The sequence below is a fragment of the Camelina sativa genome, chromosome 9 (assembly GCF_000633955.1).
Source record: "Camelina sativa cultivar DH55 chromosome 9, Cs, whole genome shotgun sequence".
In the NCBI taxonomy this organism is placed as follows: Eukaryota; Viridiplantae; Streptophyta; class Magnoliopsida; order Brassicales; family Brassicaceae; genus Camelina; species Camelina sativa.
In genome coordinates this window covers 37,482,946-37,508,295 of record NC_025693.1, presented here as the reverse complement: position 1 = coordinate 37,508,295, position 25,350 = coordinate 37,482,946, and the positions used below count along the sequence as shown (strand labels likewise).

Here is a 25,350-nt window from a genome sequence, read left to right as displayed (position 1 = left end):
ATGTTGGCTATTATCTCCAGTGTTCTTTCTGTTCATGTGCGTGGTGTCGATGTGGAAACGGACTCAGTTTTGCGTGGTAGTTTACATTTAGTTGATCTCGCGGGAAGTGAAAGAGTTGATCGCTCTGAGGCTACCGGAGATAGGCTCAAGGAAGCTCAACATATCAACAAATCGCTCTCAGCCCTTGGAGACGTCATCTTTGCTTTAGCACACAAGAACCCTCATGTTCCCTACAGAAACAGCAAATTGACTCAAGTCCTTCAAAGTTCCTTGGGTATTCCATTATCACTCTTTGAAGATGATACTGATATTTTAGTTATATCTATTGCATAAATTTGTTTCTTGGTTGGTTCCCTTAACTATACTCTCTTGTTTTTTAGGAGGACAAGCCAAAACTCTTATGTTTGTCCAAGTCAATCCTGATGGAGACTCATATGCTGAGACCGTAAGCACATTGAAATTCGCGGAAAGGGTTTCTGGTGTGGAGTTAGGTGCTGCAAAAAGTAATAAAGAGGGTAGAGATGTAAGACAACTCATGGAACAGGTTTGTATTTTGTATCTTTTTCTATCTTTCCATTAAATTTTGGCCAAGAAAGGTTAAGAGAACAAAACTATTCATATCAACAGGTATCGAATTTGAAGGATGTAATTGCTAAAAAAGATGAAGAGCTTCAGAATTTTCAGAAGCTAAAAGGTAATAATGCAACAGTCCTGAAACGTGGTTTAAGCAATTTAAGGTTGGTGGGACCTTCATCACCTAGACGACATTCTATTGGAGCTTCACCAAATGCTCGTCGAGGAAAGGCCTCTGNAGCCTCTGGTTTACTTGGAAGAGGAAACTCAGATGTTGACAACTGCTCCGAATATAGTAGCAAGCATTCTGATTCTGGTTCACAACATTCATCAGATGAACGTAAACATCGAAAGGATTTTCACGAACCATCTAAATTTGCTGGCGGGGCAAAAGGACTTGATTTTGATGATGAAGATGTTGAACTCGTAGGCCTTGCAGATGCAGATTCTGAGGACAGATTGAGTGATATCTCTGATAGTTGTCTTTCAATGGGAACAGAAACTGATGGATCCATATCCAGTGCGGTGGAGTTGACTCTTTTCCCTGAAACTGCTAAGCCTCTTGAAATAACCGAACAACCTGAAGCACACATGACCACTGAGAAACCTGAGAAATCAGTGAAAATGGGGAAAACCGACCCAAAAGACAGGTTAGTATCCTCTTACTAGCACACATAAAAAAGAACAATCCGAATGCAGATACAGATTCTTATGTTTGTTTTGTTTTGGGATTTTAAAAGCAGAAGTACTCTTCCATCAAAAATTCCGAAGCAGACCTTGAAACCACCAGGCCAAACCAGACCTTCTCGTCTGTCAATTGCCACTAGCTCCTCATCAAAGGTTTTAACAGGTAATGTCTCTATACATCAACTCTTTGACTTGTGTCGTAGAAACCAAATCTGCCTGCTTCTAGTTACACTCATATCAGGTGACAGCCTACTTAGATTTATATGAAATATCATATGAAGTAGATGCTTGCTTATACACGCGTATGATCTTTAGTGCCAGTTTGCTCATGAGTCATAGAATCTTTCTTGATTTGCCTCAGGTGCTAAAAGACCAACAATTAGCACTTCATCTTCAGCAAAACCACTCAACAGAAGGCGGTGAAGACACAAGACTTATCCGGAGGGCTTGGAAGAAGAAGAAGATTTGTTATGGATTTGATCTGATGGTGTGTGGTAACTGGTAACTAATTGTGTAACCAAAGCATATGATGGATGTCCTTTTGTTCTACTTTGTGAACCTAATTCAACAAACACGTTTAACTAAGTTTTCTTCATTTGTCTTAATGTTAACTTAATCCTGTCCACGTAACATACGTACGAGGTTTCCTATATGATTATGATGAATCGATATGGAATTACAGGGAAAATGCTCAGAAATTTATTAATTAAAGCGATGATTAAGATTAACCACCTAATCTGCACGGACCATCATCTTTAGTTGGTAGTAATGTTACTTAGAAAATTATTGTTGTTTTTGTTTTGAGTGAGGAGACTTTAGAATTGACTTTGACTGAACTGTTTCTTCCTCTCTCTTTCTCGAAAGTCATTTCCATCATCATATAAGGCTTTATGCAGAGACGTTCTTGATTTTTGTAATATGTGATCTTGAGCTTTTCTCGCCATACTCTAGTCTCCCATGGCTTCTACTTCTTCTTCTTCTCCGTCACGCAACTGGAGATACGGCGTCTTTGTGAGCTTCCACGGACCAGACGTCCGTAAAACTTTTCTTAGTCATTTACGCAAACAGTTTAGCCACAACGGGATTACCATGTTCGATGATCATGAGATCAAGAGAGGCGAAACCATTGCCCCTGAAATCTTAAAGGCGATTTGGGAATCTAGGATCTCAATCGTGGTGTTCTCCAAGAACTATGCTTCATCGAGCTGGTGTTTGGAAGATTTGGTGGAGATTATGAAGTGTAGGGAACAACTGGGCCAAATAGTGATGACAGTCTTGTATGGAACAGATCCATCTGATGTGCGTAAACAGACCGGAGTTTTTGGGAGAGGTTTCAATGAAGCTTGTTCCAGTAAAACAAAGGAGGAGAGGTTAAGATGGAGCCAAGCTTTGAACGATGCTGCCAACATAGTAGGAGAAGACTTCGGAAACTGGTTTGTTCTTTTTTCTTCAATTTTTATTTTAATTCTTAATTTTGTGAATCTACGAACCATTACCACAACACGGTGTCTAATTTTTATTTCTCACTCTCTCCCTTTCCTTTTAGGGATAGTGAAGCGGATCTGATAGAAAAGGTTTCAAGAGATGTTTCAAACAGCCTAAATGCTGCAACAGTCTCTAGGGATTTTGAAGACAAGATTGGTATGGAAGCACATTTTCAGAACATGAAATCTTTGCTACATTTAGATACTGAAGAAGGAGCTATGATTGTTGGAATATGTGGCCCTGTAGGCATTGGTAAGACTACCATCGCCAGGGCTTTACATAGCCAACTCTCTAGACATTTTCACCTTACTTGTTTTATGGAGAATCTTAAGGGGAGCTATAATAGTGGTCTTGACGAGTACGGTTTGATGATACAATTACAAGAGCAACTTCTTTCCAAAATTTTAAACCAAAATGGTATGAAGATATCCCATTTAGGTGCTATAGAAGAAAGGCTAAGCAACCTGAAAGTGCTTATCATTCTTGATGATGTGGATGATCTAAAGCAATTAGAGGCTTTGGCTAAGGAAACTACTTGGTTTGGTCCTGGAAGTAGGATTATTGTGACCACAGAAGACGAAGAGCTCTTGCTGCAACATAGTATCGATTCTAATTCTACATACCATGTGGATTTTCCTACTAGTGAAGAAGCTCTTGAGATCTTTTGCAGATATGCTTTTAGACAAAACTATCCGGATAATGGTTTTAAAGAGCTTTCAGAAAGAGTAGTAGACCTATGTGATAACCTTCCACTGAGTCTCAGCATGGTGGGTTCATCTTTACGCGGGAAGAAGGAAGAAGTGTGGGAAAAAGTAATGCGCAAACTAGAAACTACTACTGATCATCGAGATATCGAGCAAGTACTAAGGGCCGTATATGAACAATCATCATCATCTAACAAGCGAAAGCGAAAAAGTAAATCTCGGCATTTTACTGTAATGGCCTTCTTCGTCGTCATCAACTTGCTCCTAGAGATTGCATCAGCGGTTACAGACCAGCTCTCTTCCATACGCAAGCCTTACTTCACAAGAATGTCCTTAGTAATGTCAGTTCTCTCTGTTTTCCTCTCCACCCTTGACCTCAGTTACAAAATCAAAGTGCAGAAAGCTAGTTTCAGATGCAAGTGGCCTATACCTTGGTTCTACCTTCCAGCACGTGGCTACAGAAGGATCTTTGGAAGTTTCACAGATACGGTCTTATTGTTCTGTGTTCTTGGTGGGTTAATAGTGTCGACCATCAACTATTGTTTTGTCGTAAAAGGCGAAAACGGTCCAATCAAAGTATCATCAATTTGGCCTCTCTTCTTTGCCATTGGTATGGTAGCCTCCAAGTTCATGGAGAAGCCGCTCATTTCCAAGGACTATTCTCTCTAACCAAAAAATGTATTGATTGATTTAAACGTTCAACAATAAAGAGAAAGTGTTTTTTTTTTGTATATATCAAATTTTACTAACCAAGTGAATGTATCTTCAGAGACACTTTCACCATTTTGAGAAATCACAGAACCTGAAACCTCTGCAAAATCCTCCCACATGTTACAACCAAGGCACAAGTAAGACATACCATATAAAAACTAAATCAAGACAGTCACTCTTCACAAGAAACACTAAGACAGCATATCAAAAAAGCTCTTGTCCAATCTACCATCTGATATCATATCAGCAACCAGTTTCACGGTGGATGCATCACCATTCAACCCGTTGCTTCGCATCTCCCTGAAAAGTTCACCTGATGCAGCTATCTCACCAGCTCTAAGGCATCCCCTGATTAGTGTATTGTAAGTGCAGTCACATGGTACAGGTCCATTGTCCTTCATTTTACGGAATAACGCATTTGCTTCTGAAATTGTACCTTTCATACAAAACCCATATATCATTGTATTGTAAGTTTGAACATCAGGCTCCACACCATCGATGGGGAGAATACAAAATAAGTCCCATGCTTCGTCCACCTTACTACCCTTGCACATTCCATGGATGATGATGTTATAAGTAACAGTATCAAGATCAATCTTACTCTTTTGGATAACCTCAAACATTTCCAAAGCTTCTTCTAGCTGTCCATTTTCACAAAAACCATACAGCAAAGTGTTACAAGTTATGGTATCAGGGTACACACCTTGAGAAATCATCTCCTGGAAAAGGTCTTGGGCCATCTTAAGATTTCCCACTCGACAGAACCCGTGAATTAGAGTGTTGTAAGAAATAGTATCAGCAACTAGTCCTCTTCTCAACATTTCACGGAGAAGTTTCATTCCATCATCTACCCTTTTAACTCTACAACATCCGTCAATGAGACTATTAAAAGTGACTACGTTAGGATAGCAGCCCTTGCTAGCCATCAAATCAAACATGCGCTTAGCATCATCCAGACGGTTATGTTTACAAAACCCATCGACCATTGAGTTATAGGTGATTGTATTAGGAATTACACCACTACAGAGCATATCCTCGTATAATTCTTGAGCCTCAATGAACTTCCCTTCTTTGACATATGCATTGATCAATGCATTGAAAGTGAAAATATCAGGATTGATTTGCCTTTCAATCATATCACGCAACAATCTTTGAGCATCGCTCCATCTACCAGATCTACAAAAAGAGTCTATCATACAGGTGTAGGTAACCACATTTGGGAAAAAGCCTTTCTCAAGCATTTCAGTGAAAAGATTTTGAGCATCACTATGATGTCCATCTTTGCAAAGACGATCAATGATGGGATTATAGAGTAAAAAATTGGCTTTGATGTGGCTGTCATCCATCTTCCTAAGCAGATTCAAGGCAGAGTCAGTGTCCCCCATCTTACACATTCCATTTACAATTGTTCTGTAAGTAACCGCGTTAGGTTCATGACCAATTGCTAACATACGACCAAGCAGAGCTACTGCTTCAAGAACTCGACCATCGTGGCAAAGACCGTTCATAAGTGTGGTAAACGTCACGACGTTGGGTGTTAATCTCGTTTCAACCATATGATCAAATAAAGCTACAGCTTCAGAAACCCTATCTTCGAGACAGAACCCGTGGAGAAGTGTGCTAAACGTAACCACATTAGGCTGGAAACCAAGTTTTATGACCTTTCCCAATGTAGACAGACCAAAAGACAACTCATGACAGCTGCAGAAACATTTGATCAGAATATTGAAGCTGAAGATATTACAAGGTAGCATTTCAATCTTCCTATATAGAGAAATCACAACATCGGGACGATTCATTCTGACAATGACACCCATTACTTTATTAATATCAATCACGGATGGGAAGGGAAGAGATCTAACCATGTCATCGAACAAAACAATCGCATTATCTAAGGTTTTGATATAATAGTACCCACTTGTCAGTTTCAACTCCTCTCCTAGAAAAGTTCCTTGGCTCAAACAAGGTAGACTCTTTGGAACCGTACGTGTCTTCGCTGAACGTATATGAATCAGTCTGACCGTGCTGATCAATCTAGTAGAAGCAGTAACAGTTTCCAATCCCCAAACCCTAGCAACCAACATTTTTGTTTTTCCTTTTATTCTTCTCCATCTTTCTAACTCTTAATGAAATCATAAAATCACAACCGGTTCGATCCGAAAAATTCTAAAACCGGTTCGATCTAAACGATTCTGAGACCGGTTCTCTACGTAAGTTAAGAGAAAGTGTTTATGAAGGTTTCAGGTTCATTCAACACTAAAAAAACCAAACCGGTTGGTTAACTGTGGGATGATTATTAAACTAGTTAATTACTCTGTTAGCACAATTAATCAAATTTGGGAAGATAAGGAACAAAAAGCAAAAGAGAGCGTAACAAAGTAACACAGTAGTCAGTAGCGAACCAAATCAACAAGATAATAAAACCCCCAAAAACTAGGGTTTGAATCTTTGGGAAGATGTGTTCGTTATCGATGCAATTCACGCTCTTGCAATCACCATCTCGACCATCTTCGTCGTCTTTTTTACTCAACCGTGAACCTAAACTCTCTACTACATCTTCCTCTGTGAGCTTCCCGTTGAAGAGTAGTAGCGGAAGTGGGAGTTTGATGGTTGTGAGAGTTAAAGCTTATGGTTCTGATTCATCTGCAGATTCATCCACGCCTCCTAATGGCACTCGGGTAAATTGCAAAATTGAAATTGGTTCAGCTTTCGATTTGATTGATGTTAGACACTAATCTGAATCGATCAATTGGTTTTGAGCAGCAGCCTAAAAGCAGGAGGGATATATTACTGGAGTATGTTCAGAATGTGAAGCCTGAGTTCATGGAGATGTTTGTTAAACGTGCCCCTAAACATGTAAACTCACTCACTCTGCTTCGTTCGTTCTCTCAGAGACTCAATTTTTATAAAAAAAGGTTAGAGCTTTTTCATTGATTCGATGTTGTTTTGGATTAGGTGGTTGAAGCAATGAGACAAACTGTGACGAATATGATTGGAACGTTGCCTCCTCAGTTTTTTGCGGTTACTGTCACATCTGTGAGTGCTTTTATGTAAGCGATACGTTTTTTTATTTTATTTCACAAGTTGTGTGTCCTGTGGATTTTGTTACTTGGGTTTTTGAATTTGCGTATTATGTATGTATGGGTTTTATAGGTTGCTGAGAACCTTGCACAGCTGATGATGAGTGTATTGATGACTGGGTATATGTTCAGAAACGCTCAATATCGTCTTGAATTGCAACAAAGTTTGGAGCAGGTTGCTCTTCCTGAGCCACGTGATCTAAAGGTGAACACTTTCAGGTTTATAGCTTCTGTTTTCTGGAGAGTGCCACTTGGCTTGTAGTTCTGTAAAAATGCTGATGCGAGTTTGTTCACTGGTTGCTTCGATTTTGACACTTCTGCTTCTTCTCTGTTGATAAGCCTTGTGTAAGCTAGTCTAGAAGCATTATTATCCCATGAAACTTGTGGTGGATTGTGGCTGCGTTAACAGCTCAAAAACTATTGTTGAGTCGGTTAGCTAGAGAGCTAACAACATGTTCATATTAAGTTTAGGCAGAGCGAGCTTTGGTTATTCTGGTTTTGTCTCACGGATTTTTTAGTTTGGGAAGTAGTTAAGAGTTATAGACTTCTCGTTTCCATGCTGTGTAGTTCTTTTGGTGACTTGAATAAAGCTGCTTTAATATGCGTGTGTTTGATTTTTGATGTATCAAATTGTATGTGACACTGGTTTTTTATTCTGATTAAGCCAGGGGGGTGATGAAGACTACGCACCTGGAACTCAAAAGAACGTTTCAGGGGAAGTGATCAGGTGGAATAACATTTCTGGTCCTGAGAAGATTGATGCAAAAAAGTATATTGAGCTTCTGGAAGCAGAGATCGAAGAACTCAACCGTATGGTGGGGAGAAAATCTTCGAATCAGCAGAACGAGATTTTGGAGTATCTAAAATCTCTTGAACCCCAAAATCTTAAGGCAATGAGAATTCATATATTAGTTTTTTAGTTTATTATCATCAAATTTTATTCCAATGCTTTTCTCAGTTGCAATACTTTTGAATTTTGTAGGAGCTTACAAGCACTGCAGGCGAAGATGTTGCCGTGGCCATGAATACATTTGTCAAACGGCTTCTAGCTGTGTCAGACCCAAACCAAATGAAGGTTCGTTCTCTAATAATAACTTCTTCTGCTGAAACACTTGTTTGAGTTGTGTTTTGTTATATATATAGTGTGATGTGATTTGACTGTTATCAACGTATTTGGTGGTTTACACAGACAGAAGTGACAGAAACAAGTGCAGCGGACCTGGCGAAATTGTTGTATTGGTTAATGGTGGTGGGATATAGCATTCGGAATATCGAGGTTCGGTTTGATATGGAACGTGTGCTTGGTACTCAAGCGAAGCTTGCAGAGCTGCCTCCTGGTGAAATTATTTGAACACTAAGGTGAATAAAACCGGGGGCTTTTTTACCCAAAGAACTCCGAATTTTCACTTGTCAAGTAATTTTTCTATTGTAAAATTGATCATCAAACTTACTTTGAAGAGAAGACAGTATTGGCTGATGGTATTAGATCACAGATTTTTGTTGCTTTGAGTGACTTCTTAAGATTTGCAACTCGTAGACAAAGCATAAGGAAATGTACGGTCTGATGTACATACTTGAAGATATGGAAGAAAACTTATTTTCCTTAAAGTTTAGTGTTGACTTGACGTATGTATGGTTAGTTAACAAGATAAATTAAACAAAAAAAACTATCAGGATTTAATTAGTGTAGTAGAATAATACTCATTTGTAAAAAATGTGAAAGTACTATTGTAATTACCAAGTCATGAATGATGTACTAGATGACCCCTCTTTCGAAATTTTGCCATTTTGCATCATGATTCTGAAAGTTGACATTCATTTACATATATTTAACTTAATTAAAGAGTTGACAGGCACAAAATCGTCACCAAAAAAGAGTTGACCACTGAAATTCGTAGATATTTGAATTGGGATTAAGAAAACAAAAGTCGGTTTATTATAGTGACATGCATAATTTCCTACATGTTTATTGTGATAAACAGTTTAAATAAATTCAAATGAAAACTGACATATTTACACAAGATTTATAATTCTTGGAACAATCTCAAGATTGGGAAAACATATGCAAGACCAATTTCGACAACGAAAAATATTAGGGAAAAACAAAGAAGAAGAGGGATGATATATACACGAAACTTCAATTATTTTATCGTTCAATCCATACAATTATTTTTTTGACAAATCCATTCATAATTACACATCAGAAATCAACAGGAAACATACAGAAGCACAAATAATAACATAACGTTAGTGAGTTTGGATCTTAATAGACAAGAACATTACACTTCACACTTCTAAATACGAGTATTATAAAGCAATCTTTACATTCATACACCCAAAAGTGCTAAGACATACGCTGTCATCACCGCAATAAAAATTCTCCCAAATATTTCTTTTCCTACAAGACAAGAAAAAAAAAGTCAAACTGATTATTTACTCTATATATATTCTCTACTTGATAACTAGATTTGTTGCAACAAAATGGTTACGTACGTATAAAAAATTAAAAATATGATATATAATGTGTATGCTTACCTCTTATAACTGTAGTAGAAGTTGACCCGCTAAAACTCGGTATGTTTTGTGGCCGCGTGAAAAGCGGCGGAGACGGCACTAGCGATGGAGGAGAAGGTGGCGGAGACGGTGGAGGCGGTGATGCCAAAGCGGAAGCTTCATACCTCAAGAGACATTTAGGAGTAAAGATCTGAGCCCAACGAGACCGGCTGCAACAATCCATGATTTCTTGGATTGCAAGTTTCAGACACACAGTGCAGTTTCCTGAATCAAGATCGGGACTACACTGAACAATTGAATCTAAATCATATGAACCCTCGAATTGTGTGACACGTTCTTGATCCTCAACGAAATATGGTGTTGATGATGACGACGATGATGAAGAAGATGCTCTGATGATAAGCTCATCCATTTTATCCGAAAGCGTTTGTCCAAACCGATCCGTGTTTGGAGCAGAACTCAAAGAGTATCTAATGATGTAAGGTCTGTCTTCTACGAGGGTGAAGAAGGAAGTATCCGAGTAACGTACCATACACTCTTCATAGAATATGAAAGCTTCTTTTTGATAAGTGCAGTTTCTAGAAATTTCTAGGGTTGCGGTTTGAACACAGTCGGAACAAGATTCTCTCGTGATGTCTCCTCTACAGAGGAACATGCCACGGACTGTGTTGGGGCTAAGACCTGTTGTGACGTTGGAATAGGTTCCTAGAGAGGAACGGTCACGGAGAGAGGAGAGAAGTGTTTCGCGGTTTGTCCGGTAAGAGCTGGTTCGCGTGAAGTTGTCGGAAATTTGGCTGCAGAAGGTGCGCATGTGTTCAGGTTGGGATATGATTTGGCTTGTAGAGAAGAGAAGAGCTAAGATAGAGAGAAAGCAAAAGAGAGAAGAGAGACTCTTTATCACTGTTGCCATTATTTGTTCTTGTTTATGAATTATTTGAGAGAAACAAGAAGAAAATTTATAGCAGAAAGATCGATTAAAAGATGCATTATAATCTTTGACTATACAAATGCCTTGTTATTTAAAAGCGAACGTTGAGGTCGTATCATTTCGTATATAAAATGTTATCTTTATTGTTCTTCAATATCTGTTTGTCCCAAAAAAAAAAAAATGTACTTTAATATCTAAACCATATGAAATCTATGGATGATATATAGTTGTGGTATGAAACTCCAATTTCTTTTAATCTCTGTCACTCCATAAAATTGTGATTTTGACAAATCCATTTAAATTAAATATCAAAATCGACAAAAATATAAACTGAAACAAAAAAAATTAACAAAAGTTTAGGGGGGTTTGTGTCTTATGAGACAAGGAAGAAAACACATCACACTCTTCACACAACAAGAATAAGGTCATCTTTACATTACACCAATAAGTGTTAAAACATAAGCTGTCATGACCGCAATAAAAATTCTCCCAAATATTTCGTTTCCTGCAAAAGACAAAAAAAACAAGTTAAATCTGATTAGTAATTTTGCTCTATATAGTCTCTTCTTCATAACCAGATTTGTACAACAAAATGGTTACATGCATATAATTAAAGATGATGTATAATACATATATGCGAATTACCTTTTATAACGTTAATAGAAAATGACCCGCCAAAACTCGGCGTCATGAAATGGGGCGGAGAGGGTACTAGGGATGGAGGCAGTAGCGATGGAGGAAAAAGTGGCGGAGAAGGTGGTGGAGGTGATGGAGATGGTGGAGGTGGTGACGACAAAGCGGTAGCTTCGTACCTCAAGAGACATTTAGGAGTAAAGATCTGAGCCCAGCGAGACTGGTTGCAACAATCCAACATTTCTTTGACCGCAAGTTTCAGACACGTTGTGCAGTTTGTTGGATCAAGATCAGGGCTGCACTGGGCAAGTGAATCTAAATCAAACGAACCCTCGAATTGTTTCACACGTACTTCATCCTCCACGAAATACGGTGTTGATGACAATGATGGGGAAGAAGTTGCATTGATGATCAGCTCATCCATTTTATCGGAGAGTGTTTGCGGGAACCGATCCAAGTTAGGAGCATAACTCAATGAGTACCTAATGATGTAAGGTCTCTCGTCTACAAGGGAAAAGAAGGAGGAATCCGAGTAACGTACCATACACTCTTCGTAGAAAATGAAAGCTTCTTTTTGATGAGTACAGTTTCTTGAGATTTCTAGGGCTGCGGTTTGAACACAGTCTGAACAAGATGACAACGAGATGTCTCCCCTACAGAGGAACATACCACGGACTATGTCGGGAGTAATACCGGTCGTTGCATTGGAATAGGTCGCGAGAGAGGAACGGAGACGAAGAGAGGTGAGTACAATATCGCGGTTCGTCTCGTATGCGCTGGCTTGTGTGAAGTTGTCGGAGAATTGGTTGCAGAAGGTGCTCATGTGGATGTGGTCAGATTGGGATATGGTTTGGCTTGTAGAGAAGAGAAGAGATAAAAGTGAGAGAAAGCAAAAGAGAGAAGAGAGACTTTGGATCATTGTTGCCATTGTTTGTTCTCTCTTGTTTATGAATTATGAGAGATTAATGAAGAAAATTTATAGTAGACAGATTTATAATAAATTAAAAAGATGTATTATATATAGTCTTTGACTAGGAAAATTCTTGTATTACTCTTAGGTGATAGTTGAGGCCATGTTGTTGTATACAATGTAAAATTTATGGATTATGAAAATATTTAAACTAGATGAAAGACTTGTTTAAGGAATAATACAGAATTATTGAAGCTGACACGTTTGTTATATTATTGTCGGAAGCGAAACATAAGACTTGATTAGGAAGACTTTCGATTTCTTTTATTGGCTTAAGAAGACTCTAATTAGTCTTACAATTTGGGAGGCATGTTTGATGCAGAGATAACTAGATAAGTATTAGGATATTAGTTACAGTCGGATATAACAGAAAACAAGATATGTTTTAGATTTTGGTCCGATCAATATAGTTAAAAAGTATCAACGTGAAATCAAGTCCGAAATTATATTTACAGTTTTTAAAAAAAAAATTATGAGGTAAACAGTTTCCAATAGAAAAATACTTAGGGTTGAACCTAAGTATTGTCCTTTCCAATTTGCCGTAATACATAACTTTATCTGACTCAAAACGGAGACATACACAGTCTAGAAATTCGAAATCAATATACTTTATTTATTTTGATACGAATACATTATATTATTAACAGAGATAACACTGAAACTTGAAACCTAACATATAAATATACAAATGTTTATTTTATTTTTAACTTTTAGGGGTTTTAAATCTACCTAGACGAGGACACAAATATAAACCGGTAGTCACTATCCTTAAATCATCACTACATTTGATCATAAAACCATAGTGGTAACACCAAAGCTGTCATGATTGCAAGAAACGTGCGCCCAAATATTCCATTTCCTATAAACACCACAAAAAGGGCCAAAAGATGTTTTAGTTGTTTATTCTTGATAATTGGATTGTAGGCAGATAGGTTGGTTACGGTGGACCTAAAATCTTCAGCTCAACCCGGTTTAATTCGGTCAAGATGGACCATACCATTTTCATACTTTAAAAAACTGGGACAATTCTGGTCTAGTCCATGTACAACCAATTTCATCATTTCTTTTTAGTATTTGTCAGATAACTACATATATACACGTATCAGCATGACCTCAAGAACGGACTAATTCAAACCGAACCTGACCGGATTAGTCCATCGCAAAATCTCAAATCATAGTACAAATTAAAATCCAATGGTGTATAAATTATCAATTAAATGATAGATACTGCGACTCACCTTCTGTAACGCCAAGACTCGTTATGTTCGGTTGCAAAGCGGAGATTTCGTACGTGATTAGACATTTAGTAAAGATGATCCGAACCAACAGAGCATGGCTGCAACACTCCGAGAGACTTTGGACCGCAAAGTTCAAGCAGACGGTGCAGTTTCTTGGATCAAGATCAGGACTACACTGGACCATTGCATGTAAATCATATGAACCTTCCAATTGAGTCACATGTTCTCTGTCCTCCACAAAATATGGAACTGGTAACGACGAAGACAAAGATGCTCTGAGTATAAGTTCGTCTAGTTTTTCAGGAAGTGTTCGATTGAAAAATAGCGGATAACCCAAAGGACTGTCCGGAGAGTCTCTAGCGGTACTAGGACCATCCTCTACAAGCGTGAAGAAAGAAGTGTTCGAGTACCGAACTATACACTCGTTAGAGAATACCAAAGCTGTTTTACGATAAAAGCAGGATTCATAGATTTCTAACGTTGTGGCATTGACACACTCTGAACAAGATGTTCTGTTTAGATCTCCTCTGCAAAGGAACATGCCATATATTGTGTTTGGGCTAAGACCGGCAGTGGCGTTTGAATAGCTTCCGAGGGTGGAACGGTTGCGAAGAGTAGAGAGGACCGTGTCACGATTTGAAAGATAAGGGCTAGTTTGAGTGACGTTGTTGAATTCGGTGCAATCAATAGACATTTGAGTAGGTTGGGACATGGCTCGGAGAGAGAATAAGAAGCAAAACGAAGCAGCAGCAAAGTGTGCATTGATTCTCGTCATTTTTGTGTGTTCTTTCTTGATTATTATGACTTATGAGAAAGAACAATACAGAGCATATACATAAAGCTATTATATAGAGAAAATAATTGTCTCACTTTGTTATTAAAAATTATTTATCAAATGTCCACATATAAACGTTGTTGACCAATTCCGAGGTTGAATCCATATATAAATAATTATTATTTTAGTTGAATTAATCTTTATTCTTGTATAGAAAATGTTGATTATCTTTACAAGTCTTTTAAATAAGATGAAGCCTAACGTAAGGTAAAAGATAAAGTTGATAATTTGGTTTTCTGAAAGATACGTTACACACAAGACTTGTTCTTAGATTATTATCTTTTAATTAATTGTGGGTAAAGAAGAAAATATGAGGTTTTTTAATCTTTAAAAGTTTTTTGCCTAATGGTTTTACCAAAAATTGATTAATAATACTTTTACAGTTTGTAGTATGTGGTAGATGTACTAGGATAAGAAAGAATTATCAATGGTAGAATATTTATGTAACAATTCTCATAATTTGTATTAAATAATAAATCAAAACGATGAAAAAACAAAGCTTAAGTATCTAAATTTACATCATGAGTAACCAAAATAAATTATAATACTTTCAATTTTTTATTAAGCAAATTAGAAAAAAATATCAATTTGCATCTAATTATCTATGTAAACGATTTTCCTTCTAATTGGCTCATTTGAACTGATCTTGTACTTTGTTGACAAAAAGAAATTATATTTATACTGATTAGCTAGGTCAATTAGTCAAAGACTTTATATAGAATATACTTATTTATCTCTTGAGTCTGTTTTTCTATGCAGAGGAGGTTTTCCTAGATACTCGGCCATTAACATTGATCACCTATGGTAGTTATTTAGATGATATAGAATCTGTGAAATTTCGCAGGAGCTGAATGCTATTTTCATGTCTATAAAACATGAAGTATTGATGACACAGAGGAAATACTTTGAGGATCTAAATTACTATGGTAAGATTCATTGTTGTCACTAACTGTCTATCATTGTTTGGCCTCAATGAATTCATCTCAGAGTACACGGTTTCTTATTTATAATATTTCTCCTAGGTTTGAAGCTCAAAGGAGTGGCTGATGCAGCGAAAAATTACCATGTGGTCCTTAAAGAAAATCGAAGACTCTACAATGAAGTGCAAGAACTGAAAGGTAAAACTCTTTTAGTCAATGTATGTTGTTTGTATTAGACCATTCAATAAGAAAACATGAGTTTTTTGCCTAATGGTTTTACCAAAAGTTGATTAATAATACCTTTACAGTTTGTAGTATGTGGTAGATGTACTCGGATCAGAAAGAATTGTTTGTGGTAGAATCATTTATGTAACAATTCTCATAATTTGTATTAAATAATAAATCAAAACGATGAAAAAATAAAGCTGAAATTTACATTATGAGTAAACAAAATAATTATAACACTTTCAATTTTTCATTAAACAAATTAGAGAAAATGTCAAGATCAATTTATTATCACATTAAACAAAATTTAACATCCATTTTTTAAAATAATCTTTATTAAATAAAAACGGTTTACATAAATTTTAAAACATTTTCTACTTCAAATATTATTCGATAATAACATTTAAAATTTAACTAAATGTTAAAAAAATTATAATACCTGAAAAGTTGTTAAATTTATTGAAACCAAACTAGTAGACCAAAAAGAATAAATCCTACATCCGGTTAGTTATTCAACGTATTAATATTTTTAACAACATTAGAATTATTTTAACAAACAAAATTCAGTTTTAGTTAGAATTCCGATTTGGATAAGAAAGAAACAAATTCAAAACTAAGAAACCAAATCAAGTCAGTTTATTTGAACCAAAAGGAACTGTCTGCTCGATCATTTTTTTTTTTGTTAAAAGGTTTCTGTCTGCTCGATCATTCAAAATGAATTATAAGATACGTTTATGGTTAAAAACCAAATCACAGATCAGTCAACTTCATGACATGTCTGACATCTTCTCCTGAAATACACAAAGCACAGTATCAATCAACTTCATGAAACTTACACACGACGGCAACCATATACGGTATACACATGTAACATAAGAACTGTTTTGAGATGTAATCACAAAGTAAGCAACATTAATTAATTACATGCTCTACCACTCCTCTTCTCTTGAGGATAAACTGTTTTAAGGAAGCATATCTATAAACTTTTTGTCCAATCTCCCTTCATGCAACATATTGGTCACCAAGCTAATGGTCGAAGCATCTCCAACAAACCCGTAACTCCTCATTTCTTTGATGAGTTCTGCTGATGCTGCTTTGTCACCATCTCTAAGGCGTGCCCTGATCAGCGTATTATATGTACCGCTATCTGGAAGAAGCCCATCTACTTTCATATCTCTAAACAAGGCATCTGCTTCCTGTAATAGGCGTTTACTACAAAATCCTGAGATCATTGTATTGTAGGTTATAACATCAGGCTTCACTCCTTTAAGGGAGAGAGTACAAAATAAACGCCACGCATCTTCCACCTTCCCTGCCTTGCACATCCCTTCGATCATTATAGTATATGTGAATATATCAAGTTCCAGTTCACTCTTCTGCATATACTTGAATACCACCAATGCTTTCTCTAGCTTCCCGTTTTTACAAAGTCCATCTAACAAAATGCTGTAAGTCATGATATGGGGAGGGACACCATCAGATTCCATCTGTTTGAATACCATTTGGGCAGAATCACAGTCGCCAGCCTGAAAACAACCTTGGATAAGAGTGGTGTAAGTGACTGTGTTGGCAACCAATCCCCTTTGAGACATCTCGTGGAAGAGTTGCATACCATCCTTTACCCTTTTGCACTTGCAAAATCCCTTTATAAGAGTGCTGTATGTCACTACGTTTGGGAGGCAATCCTTGCTAACCATCAAAGAAAACATATGCTTGGCCTCGTTAAGACGATCGTGCATGCAAAACTCGTTGATCAATGAATTGAACGTGACAATACTAGGATCTATAGACCTTTTGATCATCTCCTCGAACAATTTCTCAGCCTCTAGAAGCTTCCCCTCCTTCACAAATGCATCGATCAATGCATTGAAAGTGACCAAATCAGGGTTGATTTTCCTCATGATCATATAACTGAGTAATCTAGAGGCATCACTCCATCTACTGTAATTACAAAGGCAGCTTATGAGGGAGTTGTAGGTAACAACATTGGCTCTAATTCCTTTCTTCTCCATTTCGTTGAACAGGGTGAGAGCATCATCCAAATGTTTATATTTGCAAAGACTATCAATGACTGTGCTGTAGATTACAACATTGACCTCAATATTTCTTTTCTCCATCTTCTTGAGCAAATTTAAAGCCAAATCAATGTCACCTCTCTTACATAGTCCATTGACTACCACACCGTATGTCACTAGGTCCGGTTGACATCCTTTCAAAGCCATCCGCTCAACTAAAGCCACAGCTTCGGAAGATTCGTTGTGGAGAAAAAGTCCATGGATAAGAGTTGTAAATGTAACGGTATTAGGTTGATATCCCATTACCACCATCTGATCCACCAAAGCAACAGCATCTGCAATCCTCTTACTGTGACAGAAACCATTGAGCAGCGAGTTCAGCGTGACAACATCGAGCTTATAGCCGAGTTTCATCATCTTGCCAAGAACAGCTAAAGCAAGAGAGAGCTGAGACCGCCGGCAAAAACAGTTAATCAAAATGCTGTAACTATAGAGATTATGTGAAATTCCCAAATTCTGCATCTGCTCACCAAGAGAGATGGCAACATCAAACCTCTTCATCTTAGCAATAGCACTCAACAGTTTACAGAACTCAGTGATTGAAGGGCGTGGACGAGACTGTACCATAACACTGAACAAACCAACAGCATCGTCTAACTTTAAATCACTCAGCCGAGTTTTGCTCAATCTCTCTCTGTAATCATAACTATGACCAGAAAAAGGTCGTGCCGAGCAACAAAAACCGCAGAGAGCAGGAGCCGAACCTGTAATCACCCGAGTATGCCGATGAAGAAGTCTCTTCCCCGTAATCGCAGCTGAGCTCCTCATCCTCTTCGATTTTAAAAATGACTGGATACTACTAGAGTGAAGAAGAAACAGCAAAATCGCAGACTCGTTTAAAACCCTATTAATCGAGAGCAGTCGGTTTCAATGTCGATTCAGTTACAGCTGGTTTTCTTAAACCGGTCATCTCTCTTTCACTTTGTATTATTAATTTTGGTTTGGTTTAACAGTTGACCCAATCTCAGAACAAAATCTTCAACAAATTCTGGGAAATTTCAATTGAGAATCACTCACTCCGGTCTAGATAACCGGAGATTGAATTCCTCAGCGTTTTTAAATTCTTCATTCTCTAATTGTCTGAAACGTTCAGGTCTTGTTCTGAGAAGATATGTTATCTCCTAGGAGCCTAGCGACCCATCTCCTCATCATCTTCTCACAATTTTTTTGCTCCCCAAATCCCTAGAAAAATCTCCGATTTGGGGGAATTGCTAAATTTGAATCAGAGTTGGTTTGTTAAACCATCCGATTATTTTTGGACCGGTTTACTCAAATCTGGTTATTTAGAAACCCGATCAAGATCCAACGTACGGATTTATGTTAACTTTTAGATGCTAAACACATATCATAGGAACACAAAATATGAAATACCAATCCATAAATCATATGGGATTAGTTTATAGCCCTAGACTAGACGTGTTAGCATAGAAAGCTGTCATGACAGCAAATCTGTAATAAAATACTATATGGAACGTGAATGAGTGGGGGGACAATCCCACTAATAGAGGAGAACACAATGTGCTTCATTCAATCTTTGATCAAGTCAACGTCGGTTTATTCTGGTTATGATCTTATTATCACCCAAATAGAGAACGCAAATATAAACCAGTAGTTACAAATTACAATCATGATTTGATCATAATAAACCCATTAGTAAAGCGATCATGATTGCAATAAACGTTCTTCCAAATATATCATCTCCTGTAAAACCAAAAAAAAAAAAANTACCACACCGTATGTCACTAGGTCCGGTTGACATCCTTTCAAAGCCATCCGCTCAACTAAAGCCACAGCTTCGGAAGATTCGTTGTGGAGAAAAAGTCCATGGATAAGAGTTGTAAATGTAACGGTATTAGGTTGATATCCCATTACCACCATCTGATCCACCAAAGCAACAGCATCTGCAATCCTCTTACTGTGACAGAAACCATTGAGCAGCGAGTTCAGCGTGACAACATCGAGCTTATAGCCGAGTTTCATCATCTTGCCAAGAACAGCTAAAGCAAGAGAGAGCTGAGACCGCCGGCAAAAACAGTTAATCAAAATGCTGTAACTATAGAGATTATGTGAAATTCCCAAATTCTGCATCTGCTCACCAAGAGAGATGGCAACATCAAACCTCTTCATCTTAGCAATAGCACTCAACAGTTTACAGAACTCAGTGATTGAAGGGCGTGGACGAGACTGTACCATAACACTGAACAAACCAACAGCATCGTCTAACTTTAAATCACTCAGCCGAGTTTTGCTCAATCTCTCTCTGTAATCATAACTATGACCAGAAAAAGGTCGTGCCGAGCAACAAAAACCGCAGAGAGCAGGAGCCGAACCTGTAATCACCCGAGTATGCCGATGAAGAAGTCTCTTCCCCGTAATCGCAGCTGAGCTCCTCATCCTCTTCGATTTTAAAAATGACTGGATACTACTAGAGTGAAGAAGAAACAGCAAAATCGCAGACTCGTTTAAAACCCTATTAATCGAGAGCAGTCGGTTTCAATGTCGATTCAGTTACAGCTGGTTTTCTTAAACCGGTCATCTCTCTTTCACTTTGTATTATTAATTTTGGTTTGGTTTAACAGTTGACCCAATCTCAGAACAAAATCTTCAACAAATTCTGGGAAATTTCAATTGAGAATCACTCACTCCGGTCTAGATAACCGGAGATTGAATTCCTCAGCGTTTTTAAATTCTTCATTCTCTAATTGTCTGAAACGTTCAGGTCTTGTTCTGAGAAGATATGTTATCTCCTAGGAGCCTAGCGACCCATCTCCTCATCATCTTCTCACAATTTTTTTGCTCCCCAAATCCCTAGAAAAATCTCCGATTTGGGGGAATTGCTAAATTTGAATCAGAGTTGGTTTGTTAAACCATCCGATTATTTTTGGACCGGTTTACTCAAATCTGGTTATTTAGAAACCCGATCAAGATCCAACGTACGGATTTATGTTAACTTTTAGATGCTAAACACATATCATAGGAACACAAAATATGAAATACCAATCCATAAATCATATGGGATTAGTTTATAGCCCTAGACTAGACGTGTTAGCATAGAAAGCTGTCATGACAGCAAATCTGTAATAAAATACTATATGGAACGTGAATGAGTGGGGGGACAATCCCACTAATAGAGGAGAACACAATGTGCTTCATTCAATCTTTGATCAAGTCAACGTCGGTTTATTCTGGTTATGATCTTATTATCACCCAAATAGAGAACGCAAATATAAACCAGTAGTTACAAATTACAATCATGATTTGATCATAATAAACCCATTAGTAAAGCGATCATGATTGCAATAAACGTTCTTCCAAATATATCATCTCCTGTAAAACCAAAAAAAAAAAAACAATTCAAAGCCATATATAATCACATAACCATAGTAAATGATAAATTATATCATATGTACTGTGACTCACCTTTTCTAACGCCAAGACTCGTTATGTTCGGTTGCAAAGCGGATATGTTATACCTGAGGAGACATTTAGGAAATAAGATACGAGCCCAACGAGATTGGCTGCAACACTCGGAGAATTGTTGGACTACAAGTTCCAAGCACACGGTGCAGTTTCTTGGATCAAGATCTGGACTACACTGGGCCATTGCCTCTATATCATACGAACCCTCCAGTTGAGTTACATGTTCTTGATCTTCCACAAAATATGGAATCCGTGACGAAGAAGACGACGGTACTTTGAGGACAAGCTCGTCTATTTTTCCAGGAAGTGTTTTGTTGAAAAATTTGGGAGAATCCGAAGAATTGATCGGAGCGTAACTAGAGGTGCTAGGTGAAGCTTCTACGAGCGAGTAGAAGGAAACGTCCGTGTACCGAACCATACAGTCGCCAGAGAATATGAAAGAGCTGTCATGAGTCTCGCAAGTTTCAGCGATTCCCGACGTTGCGGAATGGACACAGTCTGAACAAGATGTTTTGCTTATGTTTCCTATGCATAGGAACATGCCATAGACTGTGTTTGGTTTAAGACCGGCCGTGGCGTTGGAATAATAGCTTCCGAGAGAGGAACGGTTGCGAAGAGTGGAAAGGACGGTGTTGCGGTTCGATTGATATGCATCGGGTTCTTTGTTGCAATCGGTTAGATTTTGAAAAGGTTGGGACATGGCTCCGAGAAACAATAAGAAGAAGCAAAACAGAGCGACAACAAATTGTTTAATGATTCTTGTCATTTTTCTTTTGTTATGACTCTATGAAAAGAACAAAACATAGGACATTAGGTTTATATAAAGAAAGAATATACCTTATTATTTTAAATTCATTCAAATCCGTGATGTCCACATATAACGTGCTTAGACAAATTCAGAGGTTGAATCTTTATATAATTAGTAGTATTATATTAGTTGAACTCCATGTTTTGTATAAAAAAGAAACGTTGAATATATCGTTGCAGGCTTGTTAAGTGTGATGAAGGCAAAAGATAAAAGTTTTACAAAATATTGTCTAGAGCTCTTGGCGAAATAGAAGGAGTAACGCATCACACATATATTTTTTACTAGAATTGTACCCGCGCACGCGCGGGATTTTAATCGAAAATATTAATATGTAACATCCGCAAACCAAATATTGTAGTTCTGGTGTGGGTTTCGATCGATACACAACGATCGACACCATAAATTTCGGTTTTGTCGGGTTTGTTTTAATTGCTGTTTGGTTCGGTTTGGTTCAATTAGAAATCCCTAAATCGCTTTTATAAGGGAAGAATCGACGAATTAAGGGTTTTGAGAGTTTCACTTGTCGCCGTTAAGTGAGAAAAAGGGAGAAAATGAAAGAAAACGTTTCTGTAAGTTTCTGGGCTTGTTCTTAGTATTTTGGAGAGATCTCTGACTGTAGAAGGGATAGCTGTTGCTGGGAATGAAGGAGAAGCTCCTGGAGGTGTTGATTCCATCGATTTCTCAACCCAATCTTCCTATTTTTGAGATGAGTGCTTGACCATGGTTGATCTAAGCATGAGATCTCTTTTAGTTTATTGGTGTTATAACATTTTGATGATTCAATACAAATAATTTTAGATCAACTTTAAGTAATATCAATTAATTTTAATAGATAATTTAAATTTATACATAAGAGATCTTAATAAATAAGATAAGTTTATTTTATTATTTATAAAAATAATATCTGACCTAATTAATTAATATTATAAGATCAAATATTATCTATATTTCAAATATAATATATTTTTCTCATATGACCAAAAATAGTATTTCAAATCTAAAAAGTATTAAATATTATCTTGTGATAAAAAAAAAACTGTGAATCAATAACAAAAAAGCATATGAGAAACATATCTAGTTATATGTTTTGATGAGAGAGAGGGTCTCTCATTTGAGAAACAACATATCTATTTATCTAGCCATTTTCAATTAATATATATTTTTAGTTTTAGTTTATTTTTAAGACGGCTTTCTCATTGACAGACTTGAGACTCCAATAGAAGTGCTTTAAAAGCCACAACGTGACAAATCTAAGTACGAGATACAAACTAAATACATAGGTCTGAATCTTTTCAAAAGAGAATTGTTAGAGACTATTTTTTGTTTTGTTTTTTCTTCTGGGAGGAACGAGGAAGTATTGTTGCTTCACAAAAACGTTTGGTAATAAGTTTTTGTGTATGATGTTAACATTAGTTTAGAGTTTAGCTAGACTCGAAATCATTAGTAATAATACTAATAGTTAAGCTATGATATTACCGCCTTTCTATTTTCTTAGCCTGCCACATAAATAATCGTTTTCAATATGTGACATGCTTTCTACTATAAAAAATATCGAATTTTGTATATTTAATATACGATTCTCAATTTTGGAAAGCGTTTAAACCTAACATGGCATGTTTAGGATACACTTATATATTGAATATACGTGTTTAAGATAAGCATTTAAACCTCAGCTTTTTTTTTGGGTCCTAAAAGGTCAATATCCTTTTACTCGCTCAATAATTTACCATTTCTCTTTAGATTCAATTAGCTAATTGTATCAACGTTTTCCATTATTTTTTGGTCATCAAAGTTTTCCATTCATTGTTTTGGAAGCTAATTAACTTATATAAGACCTCTTCTTCTTGATTGAATATACTCTATTTCTTTTTTCAGCTTTCAATACAAACAAAGATTATAATAGAGAAGAATGGAGGGCCCGTCGCCACTGGTGTTAATAGTCGTCTTTGCCCTTTTTGCAATTTTGATAGTCTTCGGCATGTGTTTTACGCGTATCTTAAAAGAGACAAATAATGATCCTTTATAATCGGTGATTATACGTCAATTCGACTATGTCTATCTAAGATACTTTTTATTGTTTTCTAATAAACATAATGTAATCTATGTTTATAGTTTCGGTTTCTGTTTTTCTTTTTTCTTTCTCATCAATAATATAGTTTGTTCCATTACTTGGTTTATAAATAAAAATAGTACTTTTGGCCTTTAAAGTTTATATAGCACTAGAATTTGTACCCGCGCACGCGCGGAATTTTAATTTAAAATATTTTCTATTAATCTAAATTCTTGAGCTCAAATATATTTATTCAAAATTTTAAGTATAAATCTATATAAACGCTAAACTTACTTTACTAAGTGATATACAACAAATGTATTGTTGAAGATAATGTTTCACTGTTATATTTATTTGGTTGAGATTTTAGTTAAATTATTTTAGGAATAAGAATCATTTAATATAAAAATAATTAATCATTTGAAGTTTAAAAGATTAATCCATATAAAAGTCATTTTTATTTGACTAATTTATATATAACATATATTGTCTAGTATCACAATAATGTTTTTTTGGCAAATCAACAATATATCACGTAGTAACAAAAAAATGACTTAAAAACCTCCCTAGAAGAGTTTATTCCACATTCATATCCCACAAAAATATCTTTTTAAAATTTCTAACATCGAAAGTCGATGGTTGACCTAATTATAGAGATTATTTAAACATAGCGATATCACATTAAATGCAAATATACAAAATTTCATTAACATTTTTATTGCTATGTCACTACAATGGAGTTTTCCAAGTGCATTACCTGCCATAATGGAACTTCCGACCAAGTTAAGAATGCTTAGATGGTGAAACGATTAAACCCGACAATGAATATCTGTTCACTAATCTAAGTTACATATTTGTCTAAAACCCTTATATGTATGTTATTTTCAGATGTTAATTTTGTGATACAACCTTAGATTCATCTTCTCAAAAAAACATGGTGTACTTTAAATATGTTGTTTCTGTCAATTTTTTCGGTTAAGAGCATTTAATAGAATTGATGAAATCTCAAGCATGTTTTATATTTTATATTTTATCATGTTATAGAATTGTAGCTCCGGTTGATAATATGCATTGTGAGATATGTTATACAAATCACATGTCACTTTTTTTTGTACGGCTTACATATCATTTTTTCTATATTTTATGACCATTGATTTTGTTTTTTTAGATGGATTATTTTTCCAAGATTCTTTTTCATAGTTTTCCCAAAAAAAAAAGTGTGACCCTTTTAATGTCTTCGTTTTAGATCAAAACTTTAAGTTGAGGTGAGTAATTAATCTTTTATTTTTCTACAAGTGAAATTTCATAATAAATCTTTGTAATATATGTTTCTTAGAAACAAATGTTTCACTTCAATTTTATTTTTATGTTTAGAATTTTATAAATACAACTACATAAATTGTTTTTTTACTCCACCATACATTAAAATCTTCCTTCTATTCTACAACTCATTAACCCATTCTAAATTTTGGAATATAATCATTTTTTGGTTAA

The 25,350-nt window shown here is 36.3% G+C and overlaps 10 protein-coding genes across 13 annotated transcripts in view; 3 read left to right on the top strand and 7 right to left on the bottom strand.

Annotated features, from left to right (window-relative positions):
- LOC104716081 (kinesin-like protein KIN-14G) overlaps positions 1-1,894 on the top strand; it is a 7,858-nt gene extending 5,964 nt beyond the window's left edge. Inside the window, exons 16-20 of the mRNA XM_010433425.1 lie at positions 21-274; positions 381-544; positions 628-1,223; positions 1,317-1,423; positions 1,622-1,894. Coding sequence (XP_010431727.1) covers positions 21-274; positions 381-544; positions 628-1,223; positions 1,317-1,423; positions 1,622-1,683 — 1,183 coding nt within the window. The 3' untranslated portion in view covers positions 1,684-1,894. The remainder of the gene's footprint in view (positions 1-20; positions 275-380; positions 545-627; positions 1,224-1,316; positions 1,424-1,621) is intronic.
- LOC104714716 (disease resistance protein RML1A-like) lies at positions 2,096-4,225 on the top strand. The gene is made up of 2 exons (XM_010432165.2): positions 2,096-2,693; positions 2,807-4,225. The coding sequence occupies exons 1-2, from the start codon at positions 2,218-2,220 to the stop codon at positions 4,116-4,118; spliced, it is 1,788 nt and encodes a 595-aa protein (XP_010430467.1). The 5' UTR covers positions 2,096-2,217; the 3' UTR covers positions 4,119-4,225.
- LOC104716080 (pentatricopeptide repeat-containing protein At1g64100-like) lies at positions 4,181-6,244 on the bottom strand. The gene has a single exon (XM_010433424.1). It carries the CDS (start codon positions 6,242-6,244, stop codon positions 4,352-4,354), a length of 1,893 nt encoding a protein of 630 aa, XP_010431726.1. The 3' UTR covers positions 4,181-4,351.
- On the top strand, positions 6,500-8,749 carry LOC104714715. Of its 4 annotated transcripts, none has more exons than XM_010432163.2 (7): positions 6,502-6,838; positions 6,927-7,016; positions 7,116-7,196; positions 7,314-7,459; positions 7,905-8,130; positions 8,223-8,315; positions 8,430-8,749. In XM_010432163.2, the coding sequence occupies exons 1-7, from the start codon at positions 6,617-6,619 to the stop codon at positions 8,589-8,591; spliced, it is 1,020 nt and encodes a 339-aa protein (XP_010430465.1). In that variant the 5' UTR covers positions 6,502-6,616; the 3' UTR covers positions 8,592-8,749. The 4 variants fall into 4 exon arrangements, with proteins under 4 accessions (XP_019085308.1, XP_010430465.1, XP_010430464.1 ...); XM_010432162.2 differs by having other exon boundaries at positions 6,504-6,838; positions 6,924-7,016; XM_010432164.2 differs by having other exon boundaries at positions 6,509-6,838; positions 6,924-7,016; positions 7,314-7,445; positions 7,909-8,130.
- Positions 9,365-10,691, bottom strand: LOC104714714 (cysteine-rich repeat secretory protein 4-like). The gene is made up of 2 exons (XM_010432161.1): positions 9,776-10,691; positions 9,365-9,638 (listed from the first exon to the last, which is right to left on the bottom strand). The coding sequence occupies exons 1-2, from the start codon at positions 10,662-10,664 to the stop codon at positions 9,568-9,570; spliced, it is 960 nt and encodes a 319-aa protein (XP_010430463.1). The 5' UTR covers positions 10,665-10,691; the 3' UTR covers positions 9,365-9,567.
- On the bottom strand, positions 11,010-12,245 carry LOC104714713 (cysteine-rich repeat secretory protein 4-like). Its single transcript, XM_010432159.2, has 2 exons — positions 11,328-12,245; positions 11,010-11,187 (listed from the first exon to the last, which is right to left on the bottom strand). The coding sequence occupies exons 1-2, from the start codon at positions 12,241-12,243 to the stop codon at positions 11,114-11,116; spliced, it is 990 nt and encodes a 329-aa protein (XP_010430461.1). The 5' UTR covers positions 12,244-12,245; the 3' UTR covers positions 11,010-11,113.
- Positions 12,876-14,329, bottom strand: LOC104714712 (putative cysteine-rich repeat secretory protein 5). Its single transcript, XM_010432158.1, has 2 exons — positions 13,524-14,329; positions 12,876-13,144 (listed from the first exon to the last, which is right to left on the bottom strand). The coding sequence occupies exons 1-2, from the start codon at positions 14,296-14,298 to the stop codon at positions 13,065-13,067; spliced, it is 855 nt and encodes a 284-aa protein (XP_010430460.1). The 5' UTR covers positions 14,299-14,329; the 3' UTR covers positions 12,876-13,064.
- LOC104716079 (pentatricopeptide repeat-containing protein At1g63330-like) lies at positions 16,466-18,346 on the bottom strand. Its single transcript, XM_010433423.1, has one exon. The coding sequence runs from the start codon at positions 18,344-18,346 to the stop codon at positions 16,466-16,468; it is 1,881 nt and encodes a 626-aa protein (XP_010431725.1).
- Positions 18,874-19,972, bottom strand: LOC104716078 (pentatricopeptide repeat-containing protein At1g63070, mitochondrial-like). Its single transcript, XM_010433422.1, has 2 exons — positions 19,307-19,972; positions 18,874-18,912 (listed from the first exon to the last, which is right to left on the bottom strand). The coding sequence occupies exons 1-2, from the start codon at positions 19,970-19,972 to the stop codon at positions 18,874-18,876; spliced, it is 705 nt and encodes a 234-aa protein (XP_010431724.1).
- LOC104714711 (probable cysteine-rich repeat secretory protein 6) lies at positions 20,725-21,764 on the bottom strand. Its single transcript, XM_010432157.1, has 2 exons — positions 20,999-21,764; positions 20,725-20,905 (listed from the first exon to the last, which is right to left on the bottom strand). The coding sequence occupies exons 1-2, from the start codon at positions 21,762-21,764 to the stop codon at positions 20,841-20,843; spliced, it is 831 nt and encodes a 276-aa protein (XP_010430459.1). The 3' UTR covers positions 20,725-20,840.